The sequence below is a fragment of the Gorilla gorilla genome, chromosome 16 (assembly GCF_029281585.2).
Source record: "Gorilla gorilla gorilla isolate KB3781 chromosome 16, NHGRI_mGorGor1-v2.1_pri, whole genome shotgun sequence".
Classification (NCBI taxonomy): domain Eukaryota; kingdom Metazoa; phylum Chordata; class Mammalia; order Primates; family Hominidae; genus Gorilla; species Gorilla gorilla.
Window position 1 is genome coordinate 43,983,482 of NC_073240.2, and position 23,533 is coordinate 44,007,014.

A 23,533-nucleotide genomic window follows, 5' to 3' on the forward strand; every position below is an offset into this window, starting at 1 on the left:
CCCACCACAGCACAAGGAGGCCTGTCTGCCTCTGTAGGCTCCACCTCTGGGGGCAGGGCACAGACAAACAAAAAGACAGCAGTAACCTCTGAAGACTTAAATGTCCCTGTCTGACAGCTTTGAAGAGAGCAGTGGTTCTCCCAGCACGCAGCTGGAGATCTGAGAATGGGCAGACTGCCTCCTCAAGTGGGTCCCTGACCTCTGACCCCCGAGCAGCCTAACTGGGAGGTACCCCCCAGTAGGGGCAGACTGACATCTCACACGGCCGGGTACTCCTCTGAGACAAAAGTTCCAGAGGAACGATCAGACAGCAGCATTCGCGGTTCACGAAAATCCGCTGTTCTGCAGCCACCACTGATGATACCCAGGCAAACAGGGTCTGGAGTGGACCTCTAGCAAACTCCAACAGACCTGCAGCTGAGGGTCCTGTCTGTTAGAAGGAAAACTAACAAACAGAAAGGACATCCACACCAAAAACCCATCTGTACATCACCATCATCAAAGACCAAAAGTAGATAAAACCACAAAGATGGGGAAAAAACAGAGCAGAAAAACTGGAAAACTCTAAAAAGCAGAGCGCTTCTCCTCCTCCAAAGGAACGCAGTTCCTCACCAGCAATGGAACAAAGCTGGACGGAGAATGACTTTGACAAGTTGAGAGAAGAAGGCTTCAGACGATCAAACTACTCCGAGCTACAGGAGGAAATTCAAACCAAAGGCAAAGAAGTTAAAAACTTTGAAAAAAATTTAGACAAATGTGTAAGTAGAATAACCAATACAGAGAAGTGCTTAAAGGAGCTGATGGAGCTGAAAGCCAAGGCTCGAGAACTACGTGAAGAATGTAGAAGCCTCAGGAGCCGATGCGATCAACTGGAAGAAAGGGTATCAGTGATGGAAGATGAAATGAATGAAATGAAGTGAGAAGGGAAGTTTAGAGAAAAAAGAATAAAAAGAAATTAACAAAGCCTCCAAGAAATATGGGACTATGTGAAAAGACCAAATCTACGTCTGATTGGTGTACCTGAAAGTGACAGGGAGAATGGAACCAAGTTGGAAAACATTCTGCAGGATATTATCCAGGAGAACTTCCCCAATCTAGCAAGGCAGGCCAATGTTCAGATTCAGGAAATACAGAGAATGCCACAAAGATACTCTTCGAGAAGAGCAACTCCAAGACACATAATTGTCAGATGCACCAAAGTTGAAATGAAGGAAAAAATGTTAAGGGCAGCCAGAGAGAAAGGTCGGGTTACCCACAAAGGGAAGCCCATCAGACTAACAGCGGATCTCTTGGCATAAACTCTACAAGCCAGAAGAGAGTGGGGGCCAATATTCAACATTCTTAAAGAAAAGAATTTTCAACCCAGAATTTCATATCCAGCCAAACTAAGCTTCATAAGTGAAGGAGAAATAAAATACTTTACAGACAAGCAAATGCTGAGAGATTTTGTCACCACCAGGCCTGCCCTAAAAGAGCTCCTGAAGGAAGCACTAAACATGGAAAGGAACAACCGGTACCAGCCACTGCAAAATCATGCCAAATTTTAAAGACCATCGAGGCTAGGAAGAAACTGCATCAACTAACGAGCAAAATAACTAGCTAACATCATAATGACAGGATCAAATTCACACATAACAATATTAACTTTAAATGTAAATGGACTAAATGCTCCAATTAAAAGACACAGACTGGCAAATTGGATAAAGAGTCAAGACCCATCAGTGTGCTGTATTCAGGAAACCCATCTCACGTGCAGAGACACACATAGGCTCAAATTAAAGGATGGAGGAAGATCTACCAAGCAAATGGAAAACAAAAAAAGGCAGGGGTTGCAATCCTAGTCTCTGATAAAACAGACTTTAAACCAACAAAGATCAAAAGAGACAAGGCCATTACATAATGGGAAAGGGATCAATTCAACAAGAAGAGCTAACTCTCCTAAATATATATGCAGCCAATACAGGAGCACCCAGATTCATAAAGCAAGTCCTGAGTGACCTACAAAGAGACTTAGACTCCCACACAATAATAATGGGAGACTTTAACACCCCGCTGTCAACATTAGACAGATCAACGAGACAGAAAGTCAACAAGGATACCCAGGAATTGAACTCAGCTCTGCACCAAGCGGACTTAATAGACATCTACAGAACTCTCCACCCCAAATCAACAGAACATACATTTTTTTCAGCACCACACCACACCTATTCCAAAATTGACCACATAGTTGGAAGTAAAGCTCTCCTCAGCAAATGTAAAAGAACAGAAATTATAACAAACTGTCTCTCATACCACAGTGCAATCAAACTAGTACTCAGGATTAAGAAACTCACTCAAAACCGCTCAACTACATGGAAACTGAACAACCTGCTCCTGAATGACTACTGGGTACATAACGAAATGAAGGCAGAAATAAAGATGTTCTTTGAAACCAACGAGAACAAAGACACAACGTGACACAATCTCTGGGACACATTCAAAGCAGTGTGTAGAGGGAAATTTATAGTACTAAACGCCCACAAGAGAAAGCAGGAAAGATCCAAAATTGACACCCTAACATCACAATTAAAAGAACTAGAAAAGCAAGGGCAAACACATTCAAAAGCTAGCAGAAGGCAAGAAATAACTAAAATCAGAGCAGAACTGAAGGAAATAGAGACACAAAAAACCCTTCAAAAAAATTAATGAATCCAGGAGCTGGTTTTTTGAAAGGATCAACAAAATTGATAGACCGCTAGCAAGACTAATGAAGAAGAAAAGAGAGAAGAATCAAATAGACACAATAAAAAATGATAAAGGGGATATCACCACCGATCCCACAGAAATACAAACTACCATCAGAGAATACTACAAACACCTCTACACAAATAAACTCCAAAATCTAGAAGAAATGGATAAATTCCTCGACACATACACCCTCCCAAGACTAAACCAGGAAGAAGTTGAATCTCTGAATAGACCAATAACAGGCTCTGAAATTGTGGCAATAATCAATAGCTTACCAACGAAAAAGAGTCCAGGAGCAGATAGATTCACAGCCGAATTCTACCAGAGGTACAAGGAGGAACTGGTACCATTCCTTCTGAAACTATTCCAATCAATAGAAAAAGAGGGAAACTTCCCTAACTTATTTTATGAGGCCAGCATCATCCTGATACCAAAGCCAGGCAGAGACACAACCAAAAAAGAGAATTTTAGTCCAATATCCTTGATGAACATTGATGCAAAAATCCTCAATAAAATACTGGCAAACCAAATCCAGCAGCACATCAAAAAGCTTATCCACCATGATCAAGTGGGCTTCATCCCTGGGATGCCAGGCTGGTTCAATATATGTAAATCAATAAATGTAATCCAGCATATAAACAGAACCAAAGACAAAAACCACATGATTATCTCAATAGATGCAGAAAAGGCCTTTGACAAAATTCAACAACCTTCATGCTAAAAACTCTCAATAAATTAGGTATTGATGGGATGTATCTCAAAATAATAAGAGCTATCTATGACAAACCCACAGCCAATATCATACTGAATGGGCAAAAACTGGAAGCATTCCCTTTGAAAACTGGCACAAGACAGGGATGCCCTCTCTCACCACTCCTATTCAACACAGTGTTGGAAGTTCTGGCCAGGGCAATTAGGCAGGAGAAGGAAATAAAGGGTATTCAATTAGGAAAAGAGGAAGTCAAATTGTCCCTGTTTGCAGATGACATGATTGTATCTAGAAAACCCCATTGTCTCAGCCCAAAATCTCCTTAAGCTGATAGGCAACTTCAGCAAAGTCTCAGGATACAAAATCAATGTACAAAAATCACAAGCATTCTTATACACCAATAACAGACAAACAGAGAGCCAAATCATGAGTGAACTCCCATTCACAATTGCTTCAAAGAGAATAAAATACCTAGGAATCCAACTTACAAGGGACGTGAAGGACCTCTTCAAGGAGAACTACAAACCACTGCTCAATGAAATAAAAGAGGATACAAAGAAATGGAAGAACATTCCATGCTCATGGGTAGGAAGAATCAATATCGTGAAAATGGCCATACTGCCCAAGGTAATTTATAGATTCAATGCCATCCGCATCAAGCTACCAATGACTTTCTTCACAGAACTGGAAAAAACTACTTTAAAGTTCATATGGAACCAAAAAAGAGCCCGCATTGCCAAGTCAATCCTAAGCCAAAAGAACAAAGCTGGAGGCATCATGCTACCTGACTTCAAACTATACTACAAGGCTACAGTAACCAAAACAGCATGGTACTGGTACCAAAACAGAGATATAGATCAATGGAACAGAACAGAGCCCTCAGAAATAATGCCACATACCTACAACTATCTGATCTTTGACAAACCTGAGAAAAACAAGCAATGGGGAAAGGATTCCCTATTTAATAAATGGTGCTGGGAAAACTGGCTAGCCATATGTAGAAAGCTGAAACTAGATCCTTTCCTTACACCTTATACAAAAATTAATTCAAGATGGATTAAAGACTTAAACATTAGACCTAAAACCATAAAAACCCTAGAAGAAAACCTAGGCATTACCATTCAGGACATAGGCATGGGCAAGGACTTCATGTCTAAAACACCAAAAGCAATGGCAACAAAAGCCAAAATTGACAAATGGGATCTAATTAAACTAAAGAGCTTCTGCACAGCAAAAGAAACTACCATTAGAGTGAACAGGCAACCTACAAAATGGGAGAAAATGTTTGCAACCTACTCATCTGACAAAGGGCTAATATCCAGAATCTACAATGAACTCAAACAAATTTACAAGAAAAAAACAAACAACCCCATCAAAAAGTGGGCGAAGGACATGAACAGACATTTCTCAAAAGAAGACATTTATGCAGCCAAAAAACACATGAAAATATACTCACCATCACTGGCCATCAGAGAAATGGAAATCAAAACCACAATGAGATACCATCTCACACCAGTTAGAATGGCAATCATTAAAAAGTCAGGAAGCAACAGGTGCTGGAGAGGATGTGGAGAAATAGGAACACTTTTACACTGTTGGTGGGACTGTAAACTAGTTCAACCATTGTGGAAGTTGGTGTGGCGATTCTTCAGCGATCTAGAACTAGAAATACCATTTGACCCAGCCATCCCATTACTGGGTATATACCCAAAAGACTATAAATCATGCTGCTATAAAGACACATGCACACGTATGTTTATTGCGGCACTATTCAGAATAGCAAAGACTTGGAACCAACCCAAATATCCAACAACGATAGACTGGATTAAGAAAATGTGGCACATATACACCACGGAATACTATGCAGCCATAAAAAATGAGTTCATGTCCTTTGTAGGGACATGGATGAAATTGGAAATCATCATTCTCAGTAAACTATCGCAAGGACAAAAAACCAAACACCGTATGTTCTCACTCATAGGTGGGAATTGAACAATGAGAACACATGGACACAGGAAGGGGAACATCACACTCTGGGGACTGTTGTGGGGTGGGGTCAGGGGGAGGGATAGCATTAGGAGATATACCTAATGCTAAATGACGAGTTAATGGGTGCAGCACACCAGCATGGCACATGTATACATATGTAACTAACCTGCACATTGTGCACATGTACCCTCAAACTTAAAGTATAATAATAAAAATTTTAAAAAAAGAACTGTATAATGTATAGGAAAGGACCATATTTGGACAGATACTCATATTTATGATTAGAATGAAGATATTTTGATATTTCTTTTAATTTACTTTTGAAGTATTTTGATATACCTTTTTGAAGTTTGTACATTTGGACACTAAATTCCATAGAAAACAGAGACTTGATCATCCTTTGAACAAACCACTATCTTTCAAACCTATATAAAGATAAAATAGTATGGTGCTCTGGTAGGTGTGTCCATTGCTTTCAGTTATTATATATATATGTATATGTACATATATGTGCATATATATATGAGTTCGATATATTGTGATATATATAACAATTATGTATCTTATGATATATATAAAATATCTCACAACTACACCATTTCTTCGAACTCTCTGCCTTTTGCAATTCTAAGTGAACTATCTCACCAGGATTCCTGCCAAATTCTGAATTTAAAGTGGTGTCATCTGTATAGTTACCATCTAACAAAGGATTTGCTGAATATATGGTAGATAGCCCATGAAAATCTTCTAGAAAATGTCATAAACTGAACTTTGCATGTGTTCACTGGATTTTTCAACTTTATGTTTTTTAGAACCTTCAGGGTTTATAAATCTGACCTCATTTTCTCTTCATGTCTTGAGCAAAATAAACATCTTCTACTATTCTGTGTTGTTGTTGACCCTGTATACAGTGCTGGGTAAGTAAATTAGTACAGATTATGGGGAATTTTGCCAAAGAACATATTAACAATTTTGACAATAGAATTAGACTCTTGAGGGTATAACAAACGGCTCATGGATTCTTCATAAATCATTTTCTGGGACACGGTTTTGGAAAATAAAGCTCGTGCCTAACATGTTTAAAGGACATTTAGTTAACACCAAGTTAACTTAAGGGTGCTGAGAAGACTGCTGCAGAATTAGTATTTGTGTAGAAACCTAATAGAAGCTTAAATAGCACCTCCTCAGAGCAACCTTCTTTGTCTATCTTAAAGTTTTAGTCTATATCTCATCACAGGTTTTACTTCCATCATTACCTTTATCAGAATTTACACCTATCTTCTGTGTTTATTATCTATTACCTCATTAAAATATTCACTGGTAGGTGGGTACGGTGGCTCATGCCTGTAGTTCCAGCTACTTGGGGGCTGAGGCGAGAGGACTTCTTGAGCCCAGGAGGTCAAATCCAGCCTGGGCAACACAGCAAGATGCCATCTAAAAAAAAAAGTATATATATCTATCCATTGGTATTTTGCCTATTTTGCTTAGTATGTAGTTCATTGAATATTTACTAATGTGTGGCTCTCAAAAATTCAGCTCAAAAAAGAGAGAAACTGAGATGAGCAATAGTTCAGGCATATCTGCACTCTTCTGTTGTATTATTATACCCAGTAGTATCATGTGGCATATGACAAACATTTCAGTCAACAAGGGACCACATATACAGTGGTGGTCCCATAAGACTATAGTGGAGCTGGAGGTATATAATAGACTATATCATGTAGGTTTGTGTATGATATGTAAGGACAAAATTGCCTAAGGACACATCTCTCAGAATGCATCCTCATGGTGAAGCAATGCATGACTGTACTTATAAAGTCACTTAGCCACACTTATAAAAGCAGAAATCACCATAAATCTCTTTTAGGCTTTTTTGCTTATGTTTCTTAGTGACTAAAAGTCAATTAGGAGTACATTAGCCTATTTGTTGCCTAGTCTTAGTCTTTATTTTACACTTTTATCCTCCCTTTGCACTTTGCTCATTAGTAACTCCCACCAGAGAACAAATGAAAATATAACACTTTATGATTCTGTGTAAGCTATGGCAGATCACCTTTGGAGGTAAGTTCTCTTGTTCAAGATAGGTCGAAGCTGTTTTTGACGCTTGTCTTACACAATGAGGTAAAGCAAGTAATTTGGTTCCTGGGCTGTAAAACAAAACAAAACAAAATACATTAATAGGGAAGAATTGTTCCATTCAGAAAGTTGAAACCTGAAGAGAAAACACCTTTTTAGACTCATATGTCTTTAATGCAGTTTATATAAAGTATATCTGAGAAAATTGCCTCTGACTTTTTAAAGCTGAACCCTATTCTTGCCAGCAAATGATGGTATTTGCATTTTTTTTTTTTTTTTTTTTTTTTGAGATGTAGTCTTGCTTTGTTGCCCAGGCTGGAGTACAGTGGTGCAATCTTGGCTCACTGCAGCCTCTGCCTCCTGGATTCAAACAATTCTCCTACCTCAGCCTCCCGAGTAGCTGGCATTACAGGCATGTGCCACCACACCTGACTAACTTTTGTATTTTTAGTACAGACAGAATTTCACCATGTTGGCCAGGCTGGTCTTGAACTCCTGACCTCAGGTGATCTGCCGGCCTTGGCCTCCCAAAGTGCTGGGATTATAGGCATGAGCCACCCTGCCTGGCCTAGTATTTGTATTTTGCAAAGGGAAATCTAACTGTTCCTTATCACTCTTGACAAACAACTTGACACTCTTATGGAGACCAGCACACTTACAAGACAAAATGACAATAATAATAATAATAATACCTAGAAACTCACACACTGAGAAGGGGGCAGTAAATAATAATAGAGAGGATAGAAAAGTCAGCATGGCATTCCAGATGAGAAAACTGAAGCAAGTTAAACTTTCTACATGGTAACCGTGATTATATAGTTGATATACAAAGTAATGACTGTGGGCCTTCAAGAAGAGGTTAAAATACATTCATTATATTAACGAGTGCATCTTAGAAAGATTTCTTTCAAAAAGTAGTTGAAGTTTTTTTGCTTTAAGGAGTAAATCTCAATCATCTGGAAATTTAACTTCTGTGGAATACCTCTTTACATCTTAAAGGAAATGTTAATGCATTATATTGAGGTTATTATTGCAATGGAATTTTCAAAAATGTGAGTGTGCTTTTTTTGTTTCAGGAATCTATAAGACACATATCTGTTCCAGGTATAGTGTCTACTAAGACAATTTCACAATCCAAAAAATATGGCGTAAAGGAGCAAATAGTTGGTTAGCAAGGATATCAAGTACAACACAGAGACTAGCAAAGAGGGAAGGCTATGAAATAAAATGCTTATAGATGGCTAGTCTCATATCTCTGCTTTATTCCTATAAATGTATCTCATGATATATGTAATCAGAATTATAGTTATTTAATCTCCTCCTTTTTTGTCCATTGCCTCTTTTAGGTCCATGGTTTTTTGGTGAAATCATTGATGGCAAATTTGGTTGCTGCTTTTCCTTTGGGATATTTGTTAATGGACATTTCCTACAAGGCAGCATAACATTTATAATTGGAATTCTCCAGGTAAGAAGTCAGAAAAGCAATTTAAGAACATCTTGGCCTTGTCAGACTAATTGCATAACAGTTATGAACTAAATCCAAAATCCAGAATTAAGTACCATAGATCATCTTTCCTACTTTACTTGCAGGGCAGTCTTTAATAAAAGCTTCATTTGCTTTTAAAGTGCTTCCTAAACTCCTTCCACCACTCTCATGTAAACATCTAAAATACATTTTTTTTTCCCCAAGACAGTGTTGTGCTGTCGCCCAGGCTGAAACACAGTGGTGCAATCTTGGCTCACTGCAGCCTCCACCTCTTGGGTTCCAGCGATTTTCCTGCCTCAGCCTCCTGGGTAGCTGGGATTACAGGCATGCGCCACCATGCCTGGCTAATTTTTGCACTTTTAGTAGACTCAGGGTTTCACCATGTTGGCCAGACTGGTCTTGAACTCCTGACCTCAGATGATTCACCTGCCTTGGCCTCCCAAAGTGCTAGGATTATAGGCGTGAGCCACCATGCCTAGCCTAAAATACATTTTTGTCATGAAGTGTTTATAAGAGGTGAAAGAAGTTTTTGTTGTTTTTGTTTCACTGTGCTTTTTCATTGACAAAAAAATGAAATAAGGGATTATGGTAGAAAAAGTTTTAGATTTCTGAGTAAACCAAAACTGATTATGATGATGAACAAGGAAAATATTTTAGAGGGAGGAAACTAAAAAATAGACACATTAAAAAAATGGGTCAGCTATTCAGTGGAAACTGCATTATTTGAAAACCAGACCTGGGCTTTCCTAGCAATGTACTTGTTTAGGAAACAAACTGATGTATTAGGTTTACATTCGATTCCTTTAAAATAAACACACAAAGAACCTTGATCCATAGAAAAACTACATAAACAGATTTGAAAAGTATTTATCTAACAATTTCTTTATTTTACTCACCTAATGGAGTTAGTGGACCAAAATTTGAAGTTTTGGAAGAGATCCAAAAACATTCAAAATAAGTTCATGGCCTTCTAACAGGGCAGTAGAACATGATCCAACAGGATTAGAGACAGCCAAGTAGGAAAGACTTCTGCCTAGCAAACACTGACCCAAGTCCAGAATATTCTCTGCATAGCAGCATTATATACATGAGTAGGTCCTGGGTTCATTTCAGTTTTCTTTTCTTTTCTTTTTTTTTTTTTTTTGAGATGGAGTCTCGATCTTGTTGTCCAGGCTGGAGTGCAATGGCATGGTCTCAGCTCACTGCAACCTCTGCCTCCCTAGTTCAAGTGATTCTCCTGCCTCAGCCTCCCAGGTAGCTGGGGTTACAGGTGCCTGCCACCATGCCTGGCTAATTTTTGTATTTTTAGTAGAGACAGGGTTTCACCATGTTGGCCAGGATGGTCTCGAACTCCTGACCTCAGGTGATCCGCCCGTCTCGGCCTCCCAAAGTGCTGGGATTACAGGCGTGAGCCACTGCACCCAGCCTTATTTCAGTTTTCTATTATGTAGATGGAGGCTGTCTCTAAGGAGCTCTCTCATACCAAATGAATCCTGAGCCTTACCAAAAGGTAGGGTTTTTTCCTTTGTAAATGTTTACATTCATATTCTAATAAATAGTACACTAATAATGGATTTTATGTATCATCCAGACCCATGACTCCCAAATCCATATCTCTGATCTAGACCTCTTCTCTGCACTTCAAGTGCCTCTATATCCAATGGCCACAGATGTCTAACAGGCATCTCAACTTCATGCGATGTCTCTCTAATAGGAACATTATTTCCACCCCAAACCTGTTCCTCTCTGTTTTTCCAGTTTTAATAAATGACTTCACCATTCACCTGATTTCTCCAAGATGTATCCTCAATTATTCCCTTTCCTTCATACCCTGTATCTATTTCACCAGCAAGCTCTACCTTATTTGATCTGCTTCCAATGCATATCTTGAATCCATCCACTTCTCTCCATTTCTGTTATCCTAAGTTGTAATTATTTCTTGCCTGGGTCTTCTCCCTGATATTCTTGCCTCCTTACTCTCAGCTTAATACAGAGCATCCAGTGTGCTCTTTTAAAAACTTTACAATCAGCTCACTTACTTTTCAGCTTGAAATGCTTTGAAGCAGAGCAGTGCTCTGGGTCCTGCCTACTGCCCCAATTTCCACCTGGCTCATGCTCTGCATGCACTTCCTTAAAGAGGCCAAGACCTCTCCCACCTCTGGGCTTTTCATTTGTTCCTTCTGCCTAAATGCACTTCCCTCTGCTGATTCATTCTTGTCCTTCTGGCCTCTGAGAGCCTTTCTCCCAGTTACCTTCTCATGACCCAGTTCTTGCCTTCATTGAACTAATCACGATCTGTAATTATATTTTTTGTTTGTTTTTTTTTTTTGTCTGTCTTCTCCCTGTTAGAATGTAAGCTCTATGACGGACCTTTTCTAACTTGTTTGCCATTGTGTCCCCAACTTGGAGCCTAGCTCATGCCTGCTACATAATGGGTGCTCAATAAATATTTGTTAAATGAATGAATCATACAGCATCTCAACTTGGATTATAATTTAGATATTCTAATTTATATTCCAATACTTATCATGCTACCTCAAACAAAAATGGAGGTAAGAATAAAAATACTGATAGCCAAGTCCTCCCCTCACTCCACCAAAAAAGAGGGGTCGTTGTATGTGTGTGTATACATTTACTCAGTTCAATTCCAGCTTAACACCATTGGGTATTAACTGTGTATATGATACTGTACTACAAGTTGGGACTTCAGCATAAATTAAATGATACCTGCCTCTAAGATGAATAAAAGGACATGGGCAAATACACAACTAGCCACAAGTCAGCTGTTGTGTTATAAGCAACTGTGCTTGAAGTAAATTAGCTAACGCCAAGACAGATAGCAGTATATTCTTAGGATCCACTAATAATGCATTATTAAGACCAAACTCTTCCAAGGACTTGGGAGTAAGCTATGGTTCTGTTCTTTTCCAGCTGGCGTTTTTTAACATCCCCTTGATGGCTTACATGTGTTGGAGCTTGCTGCAGCGGTGCTTTGGTCACAACTTCAGGTCTCATCTCCATCAAAGAAAATACTTGAAAATTATGCCTGTTCACCTACTTATGCTACTGCTGTACATCTGGCAGGTTTATTCCTGCTACTTTCTTTATGCAACATACGGCACCCTAGCTTTTTTATTCTCCCCTTTGCGGACCTGGTTGACACTGCTGACACCTGTTCTCATTCGTTGTGTGTGGACACTGAACTCCACCAAGTTTGGAATCTTCATGGTGCAGTTAAAAAGCCATCTGAGCTCCTGAAGGCCATGTCTCACCACTGGCAGCTGGGCAGAAGCCCAGCCTCTGTGTCTGTAGCCCAGGCCTCTACCCCAGTAGCAGGTGGAGGGCCAGGATTGGTGGGTGAGCTTTAGGGAGCAGCTGCTCTTTTGGAGTCCTGGATGTTGGAGGGATTACCCACTACTGATACCTGCAGAATGGACTGCAGAAAAGTCTCAAAAATAATGCCTTTATTCCTTCCCTCCCTAAGGAGGCAAAGAGTTGATTTACCTTTGTGAAGAGAAAACCCTTATCTAGGACATCCACAGGGTAGGGTTTGGGTGTGTGTACGGGAGTGTCTGAGGCCCAGTGTGTTTTTTAGGGTTACCCCATGTAAAGCAGTTACCGCTGTGCTTGGAATTCAGCAGCTGTCAAAGGTGCAATTTCAGGGGCAGGGAACCTTTGAGGATCTGGGCCCGACCCTGACTACCCCTGAGATATTAGTTCCCAGGCCTGTTTTCCCACAGGATTGTGGGCTCTCTGCTTCCTTAGTCGGAAGTGTTTTCAACTAATCAAATAAATGAATGAAGGATGAATAAGAAAGACCGTGAGCCTGAGGCTTGCTTGTGTAGCCTGGCCTAAGGGGCAAGAGAAGGCGTGGCCTGTCCTGGCCTCTGAGAATGGGATGGTTGGTGCTGTAGCTCAGGGGACAGGGCGGGGCGGGAGGAGGCGAGGCCAGACCTGGTCTCTGATAATGGGATGGGTGGTGCTGGACCTCTGGGGCGGGGCCGGGCCTCGTGGCGGGAGGAGGCAGGGCAGGGCCTCTGGGACGGGGCTGGACGGCTTGTTGCCGGAAACGAGCCCTTGACGCTGTGGCCCGGAAGTGGAGCGGCTGTCGCAGTGCGGCTCCGGCAGTGGCAGCGGAGGCCTGTGTTTGCGGCCTTCGGCAAGCGACTGAGATGGCGAGCGCAACTGCACCTGCAGCCGCAGTCCCCACCCTGGCTTCGCCTTTGGAGCAGCTCCGGCACTTGGCGGAGGAGCTGCGGTTGCTCCTGCCTCGAGTGCGGGGTGAGCTGACGGAGTTAGAACGGGCGACGGCAGGGGCGGGCTCGGGGTCGGGGAGAGGCCGGGCTCGGGGTCGCGGAGAGGGCGGGCTGGGGCAGCGGCGGGGAGCCGGCCTTGGGCGAGGGAGGTGGCTCCGCTTACCTCAGCTTTTCCATTCGCCACCGTTCGGCCCCCACACGCCACACCCACAAGTCGGCGAAGCCCAGGAGACCACCGAGGAGTTTAATCGAGAGATGTTCTGGAGAAGACTCAGTGAGTGCGCCTCCTTCCGGGCTCCCCTTGCCTCAGTTCCTCCAGCGTCCCGACCCCTTTTCCTCCCGCTGTCCCCCAGGGAGGGGACTGCCCTCCCCCGGTGCATCCTTTCTGTGAGGTACCTTACCCACCTCAGCACCTGAGAGGGTGAAATAGAATTCTAACCTCGACACTCGGGAGGTGTTTTTGAGAAGTCTCGGTCGGTAAGGGAAGTCTTCCAAGTCCGTGCAGCACTAACGTATTGGCACCTGCCTCCTCTTCGGCCACCCCCCAGATGAGGCAGCTGTGACTGTGTCAAGGGAAGCCACGACTCTGACCACAGTCTTCTCTCAGCTTCCACTGCCGTCTCCACAGGTGGGCTTCACTTTCGTGGAATCCTTGGGCTGCCGAGTTACACCTTAGGAATCCTCTAATTTTCTTTCCACCTTTTGCACGCACGCCAGGAGATTTCTTTTCTTCATCTGTTCAGTGAGGTTACCGTTTTTACTTCACAGGATTGTTGTGAAGACCGAATTGCCAAGTGCAGTTCCTGGCGCGGAGTAGGCAGGTCTTATAAATACTGGTTCTGTCTGAAGTTTACCCTGGTTGTTTCCCTTCTGATAATTTTTTAAGCACTTTTTATTTGCTGGGTGTTTTCACATACTTGATGGCCATCTGACAGATGAGCAAGGAGGCTCAGAAGCTCAGGTTAAGATTTGAAAAAAAGCAGGGGAGCTAGAATTTAAATCAAGGTCTATCTGATGTCTAAGCTACCTATTCTGTTATACTGCATAATACCCTTTTTATATTATTTTTTATATTTAATCAGTAACATATGTAGATAGTACAAAATTCAACAGATATCAAAGTTAAGTGTGTTAAGTTTACCTTTCCACCCACTTTCTCATTTTTGTCTCCCCCAGTTCCTTTTGCATTATTCCACGTATATTCTGTGCATATATACATTCATATACATTTATTTGTATGTGTCAGCTTCTTTTTACACAAATGATACGTAAACACTGTTCTGGACCTTCCAACTTAGAATTACTGCAAACAGTGTCGTGATGAATTACCTAATTCTGTGTATGTGTGTATATCGGTAGAAAAAATTCCCAGAAGTAGAATTGCTAGAACGAAGATTTATGCATTTTAAATATTCCTTTATTATAAAACTAATGAAAGTAAACATGTTGGCTCTGACCACGTATGCTCTATGCTCAGTTTTTCTAGAGTTGTGTATCCTTAATATGGGAGTAAGATTCTTTTAAAATGGCATATTCATTGCCTTATTTGATTTTCATAGTCAATAGTTTTAATTTTTCAGTCTATATATATAGGTGTTTGGAAAGGATATAAATATCTTCTGCTGCATGTACCTACAGTGATAAACTCTCTCCTCCTACATACCTTTGAGATTTTTTTTTTTTTTTTTTGAGACAGAGTCTCTCTCTGTCACTTAGGCTGGAGTGCAGTGGCACAGTCTGGGCTCACTGCATCCTCTGCCTACCGGGTTCAAGTAGTTCTCCTGCCTCAGCCTCTTGAGTAGCTGGGATTACAGGCACCTGCCACCATGCCTCGCTAATTTTTGTATTTTTAGTTGATACGGGGTTTCACCATGTTGGGCAGGCTAGTCTCGAACTCCTGACCTCAAGTGATCCGCCTGCCTTGGCCTCCCAAAGTGTTGGGATTACAGGCGTGAGCCACCGTGCCTGGCCTACCTTTGAGATTTGTGATGAGGAAACAAGAGATGAATTGTATGAGAGCACTTTAAAAGATTCATGGAAAATACTTACTTCAAAAAGAGTAGTTAATATTACCTTATTTTTCTTATCTGCTAACCCCTTTCTTTCAAATGCACTTAGGACTTGCTGCTAAAACTCACTGCAAGTAAGATACCACAAGGAGGCAGCATAGAACTGATTTTCTATACATGCTCAGGACAGTAGTTTCACTCATAGATGAAAAGTTAGAATTTGGATTTATTTGAAATATATACAAATATTCAAGTATATACATATATTCAAATAAATACATATATGTATATATGTGTGTATATACACACATACATACACATGAATCATCATTGCCTTCTTGAGATCTCACCACTTTAGTCCTTCTAAAAGATGGGTGGTTGTTGGTTTTTTGTTGTTGTTTTTTAAATTCCAATCTGTATGGAATGATACTTTAATAAAAGTATGTGCTCGGATGTTGAATAAATGTCAAATTGCCATAAAAGTTTCTAAACACTCTCAGTCACTGTGCTTATCTCATCCCTGACTGGTCACAAACAGTTTGTAGACTGGCTCCAACCTGGACCACATTTGTATAGTATTGACTTAGAATTTAACAGAAAATTGAGGACAAGGAAGATGAGAAAGGCAGTGACCACCTAGAAGGAAAATAGTTAACATGGAGCATTGTCGAGTCCATGCTAGTTACCTTTAGTTACATATTGTGATTCTGTTAAAAAAAGAGAGAGACCTGGTTAATGGTTTAATAACCATGGTCTGTCAGTTGGTCTGTCTGTCTCTCTCCCTCCCTCTCTTTTCTGTAAAGGGCCAGTTAGTAAATATTTTAGATTTTGTAACCAACTACCCAACTCTGCCCTTATAGAGCAAACACAACTACAGACATTTAAACCAGTGAGTATGGCTGTGTCCCAATACACTTCATTTCCAAAAACAGGCAGTGGGGCCTGACTTGGCCTGAGGACCACAGTTTGCCAGCTCCCGGTCTAAGATATCATGAATATCTTGGGATACAGAGTATCAGGAATAAGTTTTTTCCTGCTGTTTCTTAATGGTTTATTGAGTTGTCAGCCCAATGTCTACTATATAGCTAACTCCTCTCTGGTATGTGATGAGTATAGTAGGCCTGCCTTCATACCAGGACTTCAGAAAATGTTTGATGATGTTGTAGAAATATCTGCCCTAGGCCGGGCGCAGTGGCTTACACCTGTAATCTCAGCACTTTGGGAGGCCAAGGGAGGTGGGTCACCTGAGGTCAGGAGTTCGAGACCAGTGTGGCCAGCGTGGCAAAACCCCATCTCTACTAAAAATACAAAAAATTAGCTGGGTGTGGTGGTGGGTGCCTGTAATCCTAGCTACTTGGGAGGCTGAGGCAGGAGAACTGCTTGAACCTGGGAGGTGCAGGTTGCAGTGAGCCAAGATTGTGCCATTGCACTCCAGCCTGGGTGACAGAGCGAGACTGTCTCAAAAAAAAAAAAAAAAAAAAGAAGGAAAGAAAGAAAAAGAAAGAAAAGAAAAAGAAAAGAAATATCTGCTGTATTCCACAGTAGAAGCGTTGACCACTTTGATCTAATCTGTTTCCTTTTTCATAGGAAACCCAGAAGTTCTGTGAACAAGTCCATGCTGCCATCAAGGCATTTATTGCAGTGTACTATTTGCTTCCAAAGGATCAGGGTAAGCCACATAAGTGTTGCATTTATCGTGTAGATCTTTGCTAATATTGTGGATTATGTCTTGTGACTTTTACCTTTACCCAACTTGAACATGTAACTTTCTCCCATAAAATACAGTCAAGGATAATTTTGTAATGTAAGTGACTTATATAAACAAGCCATTATTCTAAGATACAGATGCTTTGTTCCTATGACTTCCCATCTCCCCTGCCTTGCCTGACTCGTAAGGCTTTTAATTCTCACAGCCTTCTCCCTCTTCAACCCGTTTTAACACCACAGATACTGGCTGGCTCTCAGCCCCATATGCAGGCTCAGGCCATCCTTACTGTCCTCCACCCATATTATATCTCACCCTATTTCTGAACATCTTCATAGGTTAAATGGCCTCCAGCCCTGCCTGTAGAATCATGCATTGATTATAATCATGCCAAAATTATAACTGAATACATGTCATGGATCTTCAGGGTTACTCAAGTGGCTTAAACTTCAAGTGTTTCATCTACAGTTGTTAAGAGATCATGGTCCTTAATGAATGAATACATGGTGTCACGGAAAGATTTTGTTTCAGATCTCTTTTGAAGAAAACACTAAGGAATGGCAGGAGGGGCAAGAAAATGCCATGGGGATATAAGTAAGACCTTAGTTTTGTGTTAGCATGTAGGTTAAAGCATGTGGGTATACATTACCTTATAGTTCTGTAATGCTTAGACTCAGGAAAGCAGATGGTGCTTCTGAAAAGAACACCAGGCTGCTTATTCTTTGGGTTTGGCCACAGGGATCACCCTGAGAAAGCTGGTACGGGGCGCCACCCTGGACATCGTGGATGGCATGGCTCAGCTCATGGAAGTACTTTCCGTCACTCCAACTCAGAGGTAGTGATGCCACAGTTTAGGTTACCAGTTATTGGGGTTCCTTGCCTCCGAGGGGAAAAGCTCATTTTAACAGCAAAGTTACTGACAGCTGAGAGTAATGACCAGCAGGAAGGAGCTTTTTAGGAGACAGGAACCTAGGTTATTAATATATCCTTACTGATTTCTTTCTCCAGCCCTGAGAACAATGACCTTATTTCCTACAACAGTGTCTGGGTTGCGTGCCAGCAGATGCCTCAGATACCAAGAGGTGAGTGAAAGTGGGCAGTGGGCCATGTCTGCTGGCCAAAGCAAAGAGACCTCATGTCTAGCTTCCAGCTTTGTAACATGTATTTGAATTTATATAAACAGTCTAGTGAAATATATATATTTTATTACTGAAATTAATAGGTAGGTATTAATACTTTTTGTCATTCTCTAGTTATCATACTTCTAAATTCCACTCCCCCTTGCTGTGGCTGTCTCTTGTTGAACAAGTATGGTTTGTTTTCCTAGTCCTACCCCAAGAGTAGTAGTATGGAGCACACTGAAGCAGTTATGAGGTAGAGACAGCTAGGCCAAAACAGTGGTTGTCCAAGAGGACCATGATGATAAACATCATGTGACCATTTTATTTCTTCTTGTGAATAAAATACAAGCTTTTTAAACCCCTATCTAGATACCAGGGGATGTAGTGAGAATTTTTTATTAAACCCGCACCCTTGTCAACCGTCCTTGGCACTCCCATCAATAGGAACAATGTGATTGTTCCTTGCAGTCGTAAGAAAATTGTTGGATTTCTCCTCTAATTCTAGTGCTTCTGATTTTTCACTCATAGATAACAAAGCTGCAGCTCTTTTGATGCTGACCAAGAATGTGGATTTTGTGAAGGATGCACATGAAGAAATGGAGCAGGTGAGGGGACCTCCATCATTGGAAGGCAACTCCTTGACTAGTAGATGAGAATTAATTATAAAGAGAGATTTCCTGAGCATTGACCAGATAGGTCCCATTCTCACTACTGTCCTCTGTCTTCCATCTCTCACTGCTTGTTAGTGTTTGATTTAGTACCACACCTCTGTGTTCCCTTACTGGACAAGGAGAGCGAGAACAGGGTTTATGAAGTGATTCAACTCTGTAGCCCTTAGTGAAGTGGCTGGCTAAGATTTTTGGACAACTAAGACATGGTGGTAAAAGTATAATAATAGGCCCCTCCTTTTTTTTTTTTTTTTTTTTGCATTCACATACATCATGGTATGTCTTAGGCTGTGGAAGAATGTGACCCTTACTCTGGCCTCTTGAATGATACTGAGGAGAACAACTCTGACAACCACAATGATGAGGATGATGTGTTGGGGTTTCCCAGCAATCAGGACTTGTATTGGTCAGAGGACGATCAAGAGCTCATAATCCCATGCCTTGCGCTGGTGAGAGCATCCAAAGCCTGCCTGAAGAAAATTCGGATCTTAGTGGCAGAAAATGGGAAGAAGGATCAGGTGGCACAGCTGGACGACATTGTGGATATTTCTGATGAAATCAGCCCTAGGTAAGCGGGATCCCCACTTGAAACATCTGAGCAGCAGTGTTCTGATCTCAATTTGTGTTGTCACCTCAAGGTTTTCCCAGTTTTTTTATATTTTGAAATTTTTCAAACCTATAGGAAAGTTTAAAAAGTACCTTCAGTGAACACCCCTACATCCTTCTATTAGATTTGCCTATTGTTCACATTTTTTCCTATATTGGTTTATTTCTCAAGAGATAGCTGTTTCATATTTATTCCAGAACGTTTTGAGAGTAAATTGCAGACAGCAGTGACATTTCACCCCTAAATACTTCAGTGTGTATCTCCTGAAGTACTCTTATTCCTACTCTTATTATCACATCCAAGAAATTTGACATTGAATATAATAGTATTATCTAATATTCAGATTTCCCCAGTTGTCTCTATCTAAAATGTCATATAAATTCAGGGTTCTGTCAAGGTCCCACATTGCATTTAATTGTCATCTCTTTAGTCTCTTGAAATCTAGAACAGTTCCTATCCTTTGTAGTCTTTTTTAATCAACATTTTAAAAAGAAACAAGGACAGTTGTCTTGTAAAATATCCAACAACCTGGATTCACGTGACTGTTAGTTCTCATTTTTGCAAGAATATCATATAATTAAGTGTTTTGTACATCTCATTTTATCATATTAGGGAGGCACATGATGTTGGTTTGCCTCATTATTGGTGGTACTAAATTTGATTACTTAAAGTGGTGCTCACTTTAGTAAAGGTATATTTTACTCTAATTTTAGCTTCCACTGATGAAGCCTGCCTGCCTATATTAGTTATTAAACTGATGGTTTCACATCCTCACATTTTTTTACTGAATTGATCATGCACCCTACTATGAACCAAGGGAATTTCCCCCCCAGCTTCCTAGTGAAATGGGGTATGGGTGTTTCAATAAAGACTGGTTGAACTCATTCTGTACTGGTTGCCCAGTTGCCCAATTCTAAAAACTGACAGGCATTTCTGGGACAGTTTCTCACTGTTGACATCCATAGTTGTGTACTAGAAACAACCTGGCTGCGTTTCTTTTTTTGTTAATGATTACTTTTGTTTTCTGCTCTTAGTGTGGATGATTTGGCTCTGAGCATATATCCACCTATGTGTCACCTGACCGTGCGAATCAATGTAAGTACTGGCTTTGAGGGAATAGCTACAGAACAAATGGGCAGAATTTCACTAATCACTAGTATTTCCTCTAAGCTATAGGCTACATATTTATTAGTCACATTTGGATGGAAGTACAACAGTAATGTCACAGTTCTTGCATGCGTTTGGGGTTGATAAATATTCACTGAAATTGAATTACAATAGCCATGAGCTTCGGTAGTTCTCTCTTCGATAATCACCTGGGTAATCATTTAGAAAAGCCCAAAGGCCTTAGAAAATGATGCTTTAAGGCTGGGCGCGGTAGCTCACACCTGTAATCCCAGCACTCCAGGAGGCTGAGACGGGTGGATCAGCTGAGGTCAGGAGTTGAGACCAGCCTGGCCAACATGGCGAAACCTTGTCTCTACTAAGAATGCAAAAATTAGCCGGGCATCATGCGCCTATAATCCCAGCTACTTGGAAGGCTTAAGCAGGATAATCGCTTGAAGCCGGGAAGTGGAGGTTGCAGTGAGCCAACATTGCGCCACTGCACTCCAGCCTGAGCGACAGAGCAAGACTCTGTCTCAAAAAAAAAAAAAAAAAAAAAAAAAAAAAAAACCTTCTTTGAAAAGAAAGTCTTAATTACACAGTAATTTAGGAACTTCTCAACTTGAAGTCACAAGTTTCTAATTTCTAGACTAGGCAGCAATTAGATTGAACTTCAGCTGTTCATGAAGTAGCTGGCTGAGGTCACACGTTTCTGATTTCTAGACAAGGCAGAAATAAGTGTTCCAGAAACATACTCTGTTCTAATACAAACACATTGTGTGATTTAACTATGGAGAGTCAACTTTCTTATAAAAATCTGATTTTATTGTATTCTTTGAAGTTCTGTGCCCTTTACTAGAGAGAGTTCTGTTCTCTCTAATGTTATTGGAAAGAGCAGTAAAACTGCCAAATGGCTTATATTTTACAGTTGAATGTATCAATTCTAGTAATATTTGATAAATTGGATAATGGAAATTAGATTCATCAGATGTGTCTTCATGATGTATAAACACCTTGAAGTAGAATAGGATCCTTTTGGGCATTAACATTTTTTTGGCATTAACTTTTAAAAAATTGACTTCCTAAGAAATAAACATTTTTAGCAATATGCCTAGTCAGCTATCCCAAACATAGTATCTGCTCTAGCAATTTTAAAATGTGTACTACATATGCATCTTATATGTATTGATATTTTATATTAAACATCTCCATCTTATCCTTATATTGGTGTTCTTAAAATTCTTAATGCGCTTTTTTTTTTTTTTTTTTTAAAAAGGAACCATAGTCATTTCTGCTTTATATTTTGAGCTATCAGCATTTGGGACCAATTCAGGTTACATTTTCCTTTTTCTATCCTTTTTTAAATTGAAAATATTTTAGATCTAAAAAATCTTATTAAAATGTTATAGCAATAGTATTAACAAGATCTTGCTAAATAGAAAAGAACCCGTAATCCTGCCACCCTAACCTAATCAGCATTTTTAGTTTTGCATACTTCCTTCAGGTCCTTTTTCTAAATAATTTTTTTATTACTTGGGTCTTTAAAAATATTTGAACTCACCTTTTTATGGTAGGGCTCAGGGTGAATAACTTCTGTGTTTCTTTTCTAGTCTGCGAAACTTGTATCTGTTTTAAAGAAGGCACTTGAAATTACAAAGTAAGTATGAAGACTTCTCAGATAGCTTTTTGAGAGTAAAACGGAAATGCTGTCCAGACGTTCTCAACTCCCTAGCCCCCATTTCAAGGAGTGGGAAAGGGTGGGTGTGGGATTTTCTTTCAGCTTCAGTTGTGGGGCAGCTGAGATTCTGCAAAGAAGCTTCCCTTTAAAAAAATTTTAGTTTTCCCTGTGCTCCCTCCTGAGGATAGGTTTTCCCTTGACATCCTAATAAGTTTAACTTACTTCTTTCCTATTCTATTCACAGAGCAAGTCATGTGACCCCTCAGCCAGAAGATAGTTGGATCCCTTTACTTATTAATGCCATTGATCACTGCATGAATAGAATCAAGGAGCTCACTCAGAGTGAACTTGAATTATGACTTTTCAGGCTCATTTGTACTCTCTTCCCCTCTCACCGTCATGGTCAGGCTCTGATATCTGCTTTTAAAATGGAGCTAGAATGCTTGCTGGATTGAAAGGGAGTGCCTATCTATATTTAGCAAGAGACACTATTACCAAAGATTGTTGGTTAGGCCAGATTGGCACCTATTTATAAACCATATGCGTATAATATATTTTTCTGTGCTATATATGAAAAATAATTGCATGATTTCTCATTCCTGAGTCATTTCTCAGAGATTCCTAGGAAAGCTGCCTTATTCTCTTTTTGCAGTAAAGTATGTTGTTTTCATTGTAAAGATGTTGATGGTCTCAATAAAATGCTAACTTGCCAGTGATTAAATGAGTGCCCTTTCAAAGTTTCTTTTTACCAGAAATACAGTGGATTGAGACTAGAACATTGCTTTCATTTGGGTTTGTAGGTTTAAAAATCTGATTCTAATCAGAAGTATATTTAGAACAAAACACTTTATTTATAAAAGATGACTCCAAAATTCATCTTAGTATTTCACCATGTTATATATTATTATCAGCAAGTCCTTCTGAATATTATCACAGATTACTCCATGTCTCTAAAATATATTGGCATTGAGCTCATTTGTTGGGTTTGCCCACCTTATTGAACAGATTTATTTTCCTTATACATACTTGTGTTGTCCTCGGTTACGTGTGTCCCCAAATGTAAATACCAAATTTTTATAAATCAAAAATTTTTTAGTGTGTAAGAGATTTTATGTAATTTTAAGGGCCTTTTCAGTTCATCCTTTTGCAAAACCATCACCACTTAATTATACTTTTGCATCAGTCTAGAAGACTGCATATTGGAAAGCAGTGTAAACCTATAATGATGTATATTCTGGTGAGCTGAATAGGGCATTATGCATGTCCTACAGGTCTCCGCCACCTCTCATGCCCATCATCTTCCTTCTGTAGGTGTAATTCATAACATATGCCTTTCTGCTGTCTTTAGGTATAATCAGCAACAGCAGTCATTCTTTGAGTGACTAATGTATACTTGGG

At 40.2% G+C, this 23,533-nt stretch overlaps 2 protein-coding genes across 15 annotated transcripts in view; both read left to right on the forward strand.

The window, feature by feature from the left end:
- The window catches only part of TMEM62 (transmembrane protein 62), a 53,671-nt gene extending 40,868 nt beyond the window's left edge, over positions 1 to 12,803 (forward strand). For 7 of the 11 annotated variants that reach the window (XM_031002082.3, XM_031002105.3, XM_063698507.1 and 4 more), the window contains 3 exons: positions 6,238 to 6,342; positions 8,848 to 8,966; positions 11,919 to 12,803. In XM_031002082.3, coding sequence (XP_030857942.1) covers positions 6,238 to 6,342; positions 8,848 to 8,966; positions 11,919 to 12,245 — 551 coding nt within the window. In that variant the 3' untranslated portion in view covers positions 12,246 to 12,803. Of the gene's footprint in view, positions 1 to 6,237; positions 6,343 to 8,847; positions 8,967 to 10,438; positions 10,498 to 11,918 lie in introns of all 11 variants that reach the window. The other 4 variants (XM_031002083.3, XM_031002107.3, XM_063698509.1 and 1 more) reach the window with 2 other exon arrangements.
- A 108-nt stretch (positions 12,804 to 12,911) lies between these two features.
- Positions 12,912 to 22,856, forward strand: CCNDBP1 (cyclin D1 binding protein 1). 4 transcript variants are annotated; one of them, XM_019010897.4, is made up of 11 exons: positions 12,912 to 13,268; positions 13,458 to 13,517; positions 13,792 to 13,871; positions 16,840 to 16,921; positions 17,696 to 17,792; positions 17,966 to 18,039; positions 18,607 to 18,683; positions 19,034 to 19,314; positions 20,388 to 20,448; positions 22,068 to 22,114; positions 22,380 to 22,856. In XM_019010897.4, the coding sequence occupies exons 1-11, from the start codon at positions 13,160 to 13,162 to the stop codon at positions 22,492 to 22,494; spliced, it is 1,083 nt and encodes a 360-aa protein (XP_018866442.3). In that variant the 5' UTR covers positions 12,912 to 13,159; the 3' UTR covers positions 22,495 to 22,856. The 4 variants fall into 4 exon arrangements, with proteins under 4 accessions (XP_018866442.3, XP_063554580.1, XP_018866441.3 ...); XM_063698510.1 differs by lacking the exons at positions 22,068 to 22,114; positions 22,380 to 22,856 and adding an exon at positions 21,734 to 22,059 and having other exon boundaries at positions 12,985 to 13,268; XM_031002108.3 differs by lacking the exon at positions 13,792 to 13,871 and having other exon boundaries at positions 13,058 to 13,268.
- The last annotated feature ends 677 nt before the right edge of the window (positions 22,857 to 23,533 follow it).

Bases quoted from the DNA above. Each gene is read 5' to 3' on its own strand.
- CCNDBP1 (XM_019010897.4), top strand. From the start codon at position 13,160: ATGGCGAGCGCAACTGCACCTGCAGCCGCAGTCCCCACCCTGGCTTCG. The intron at 16,922-17,695 runs GTAAGCCACATA...GTTTGGCCACAG, and splicing joins TTTGCTTCCAAAGGATCAGG to GGATCACCCTGAGAAAGCTG. The intron at 19,315-20,387 runs GTAAGCGGGATC...TTCTGCTCTTAG, and splicing joins TCTGATGAAATCAGCCCTAG to TGTGGATGATTTGGCTCTGA.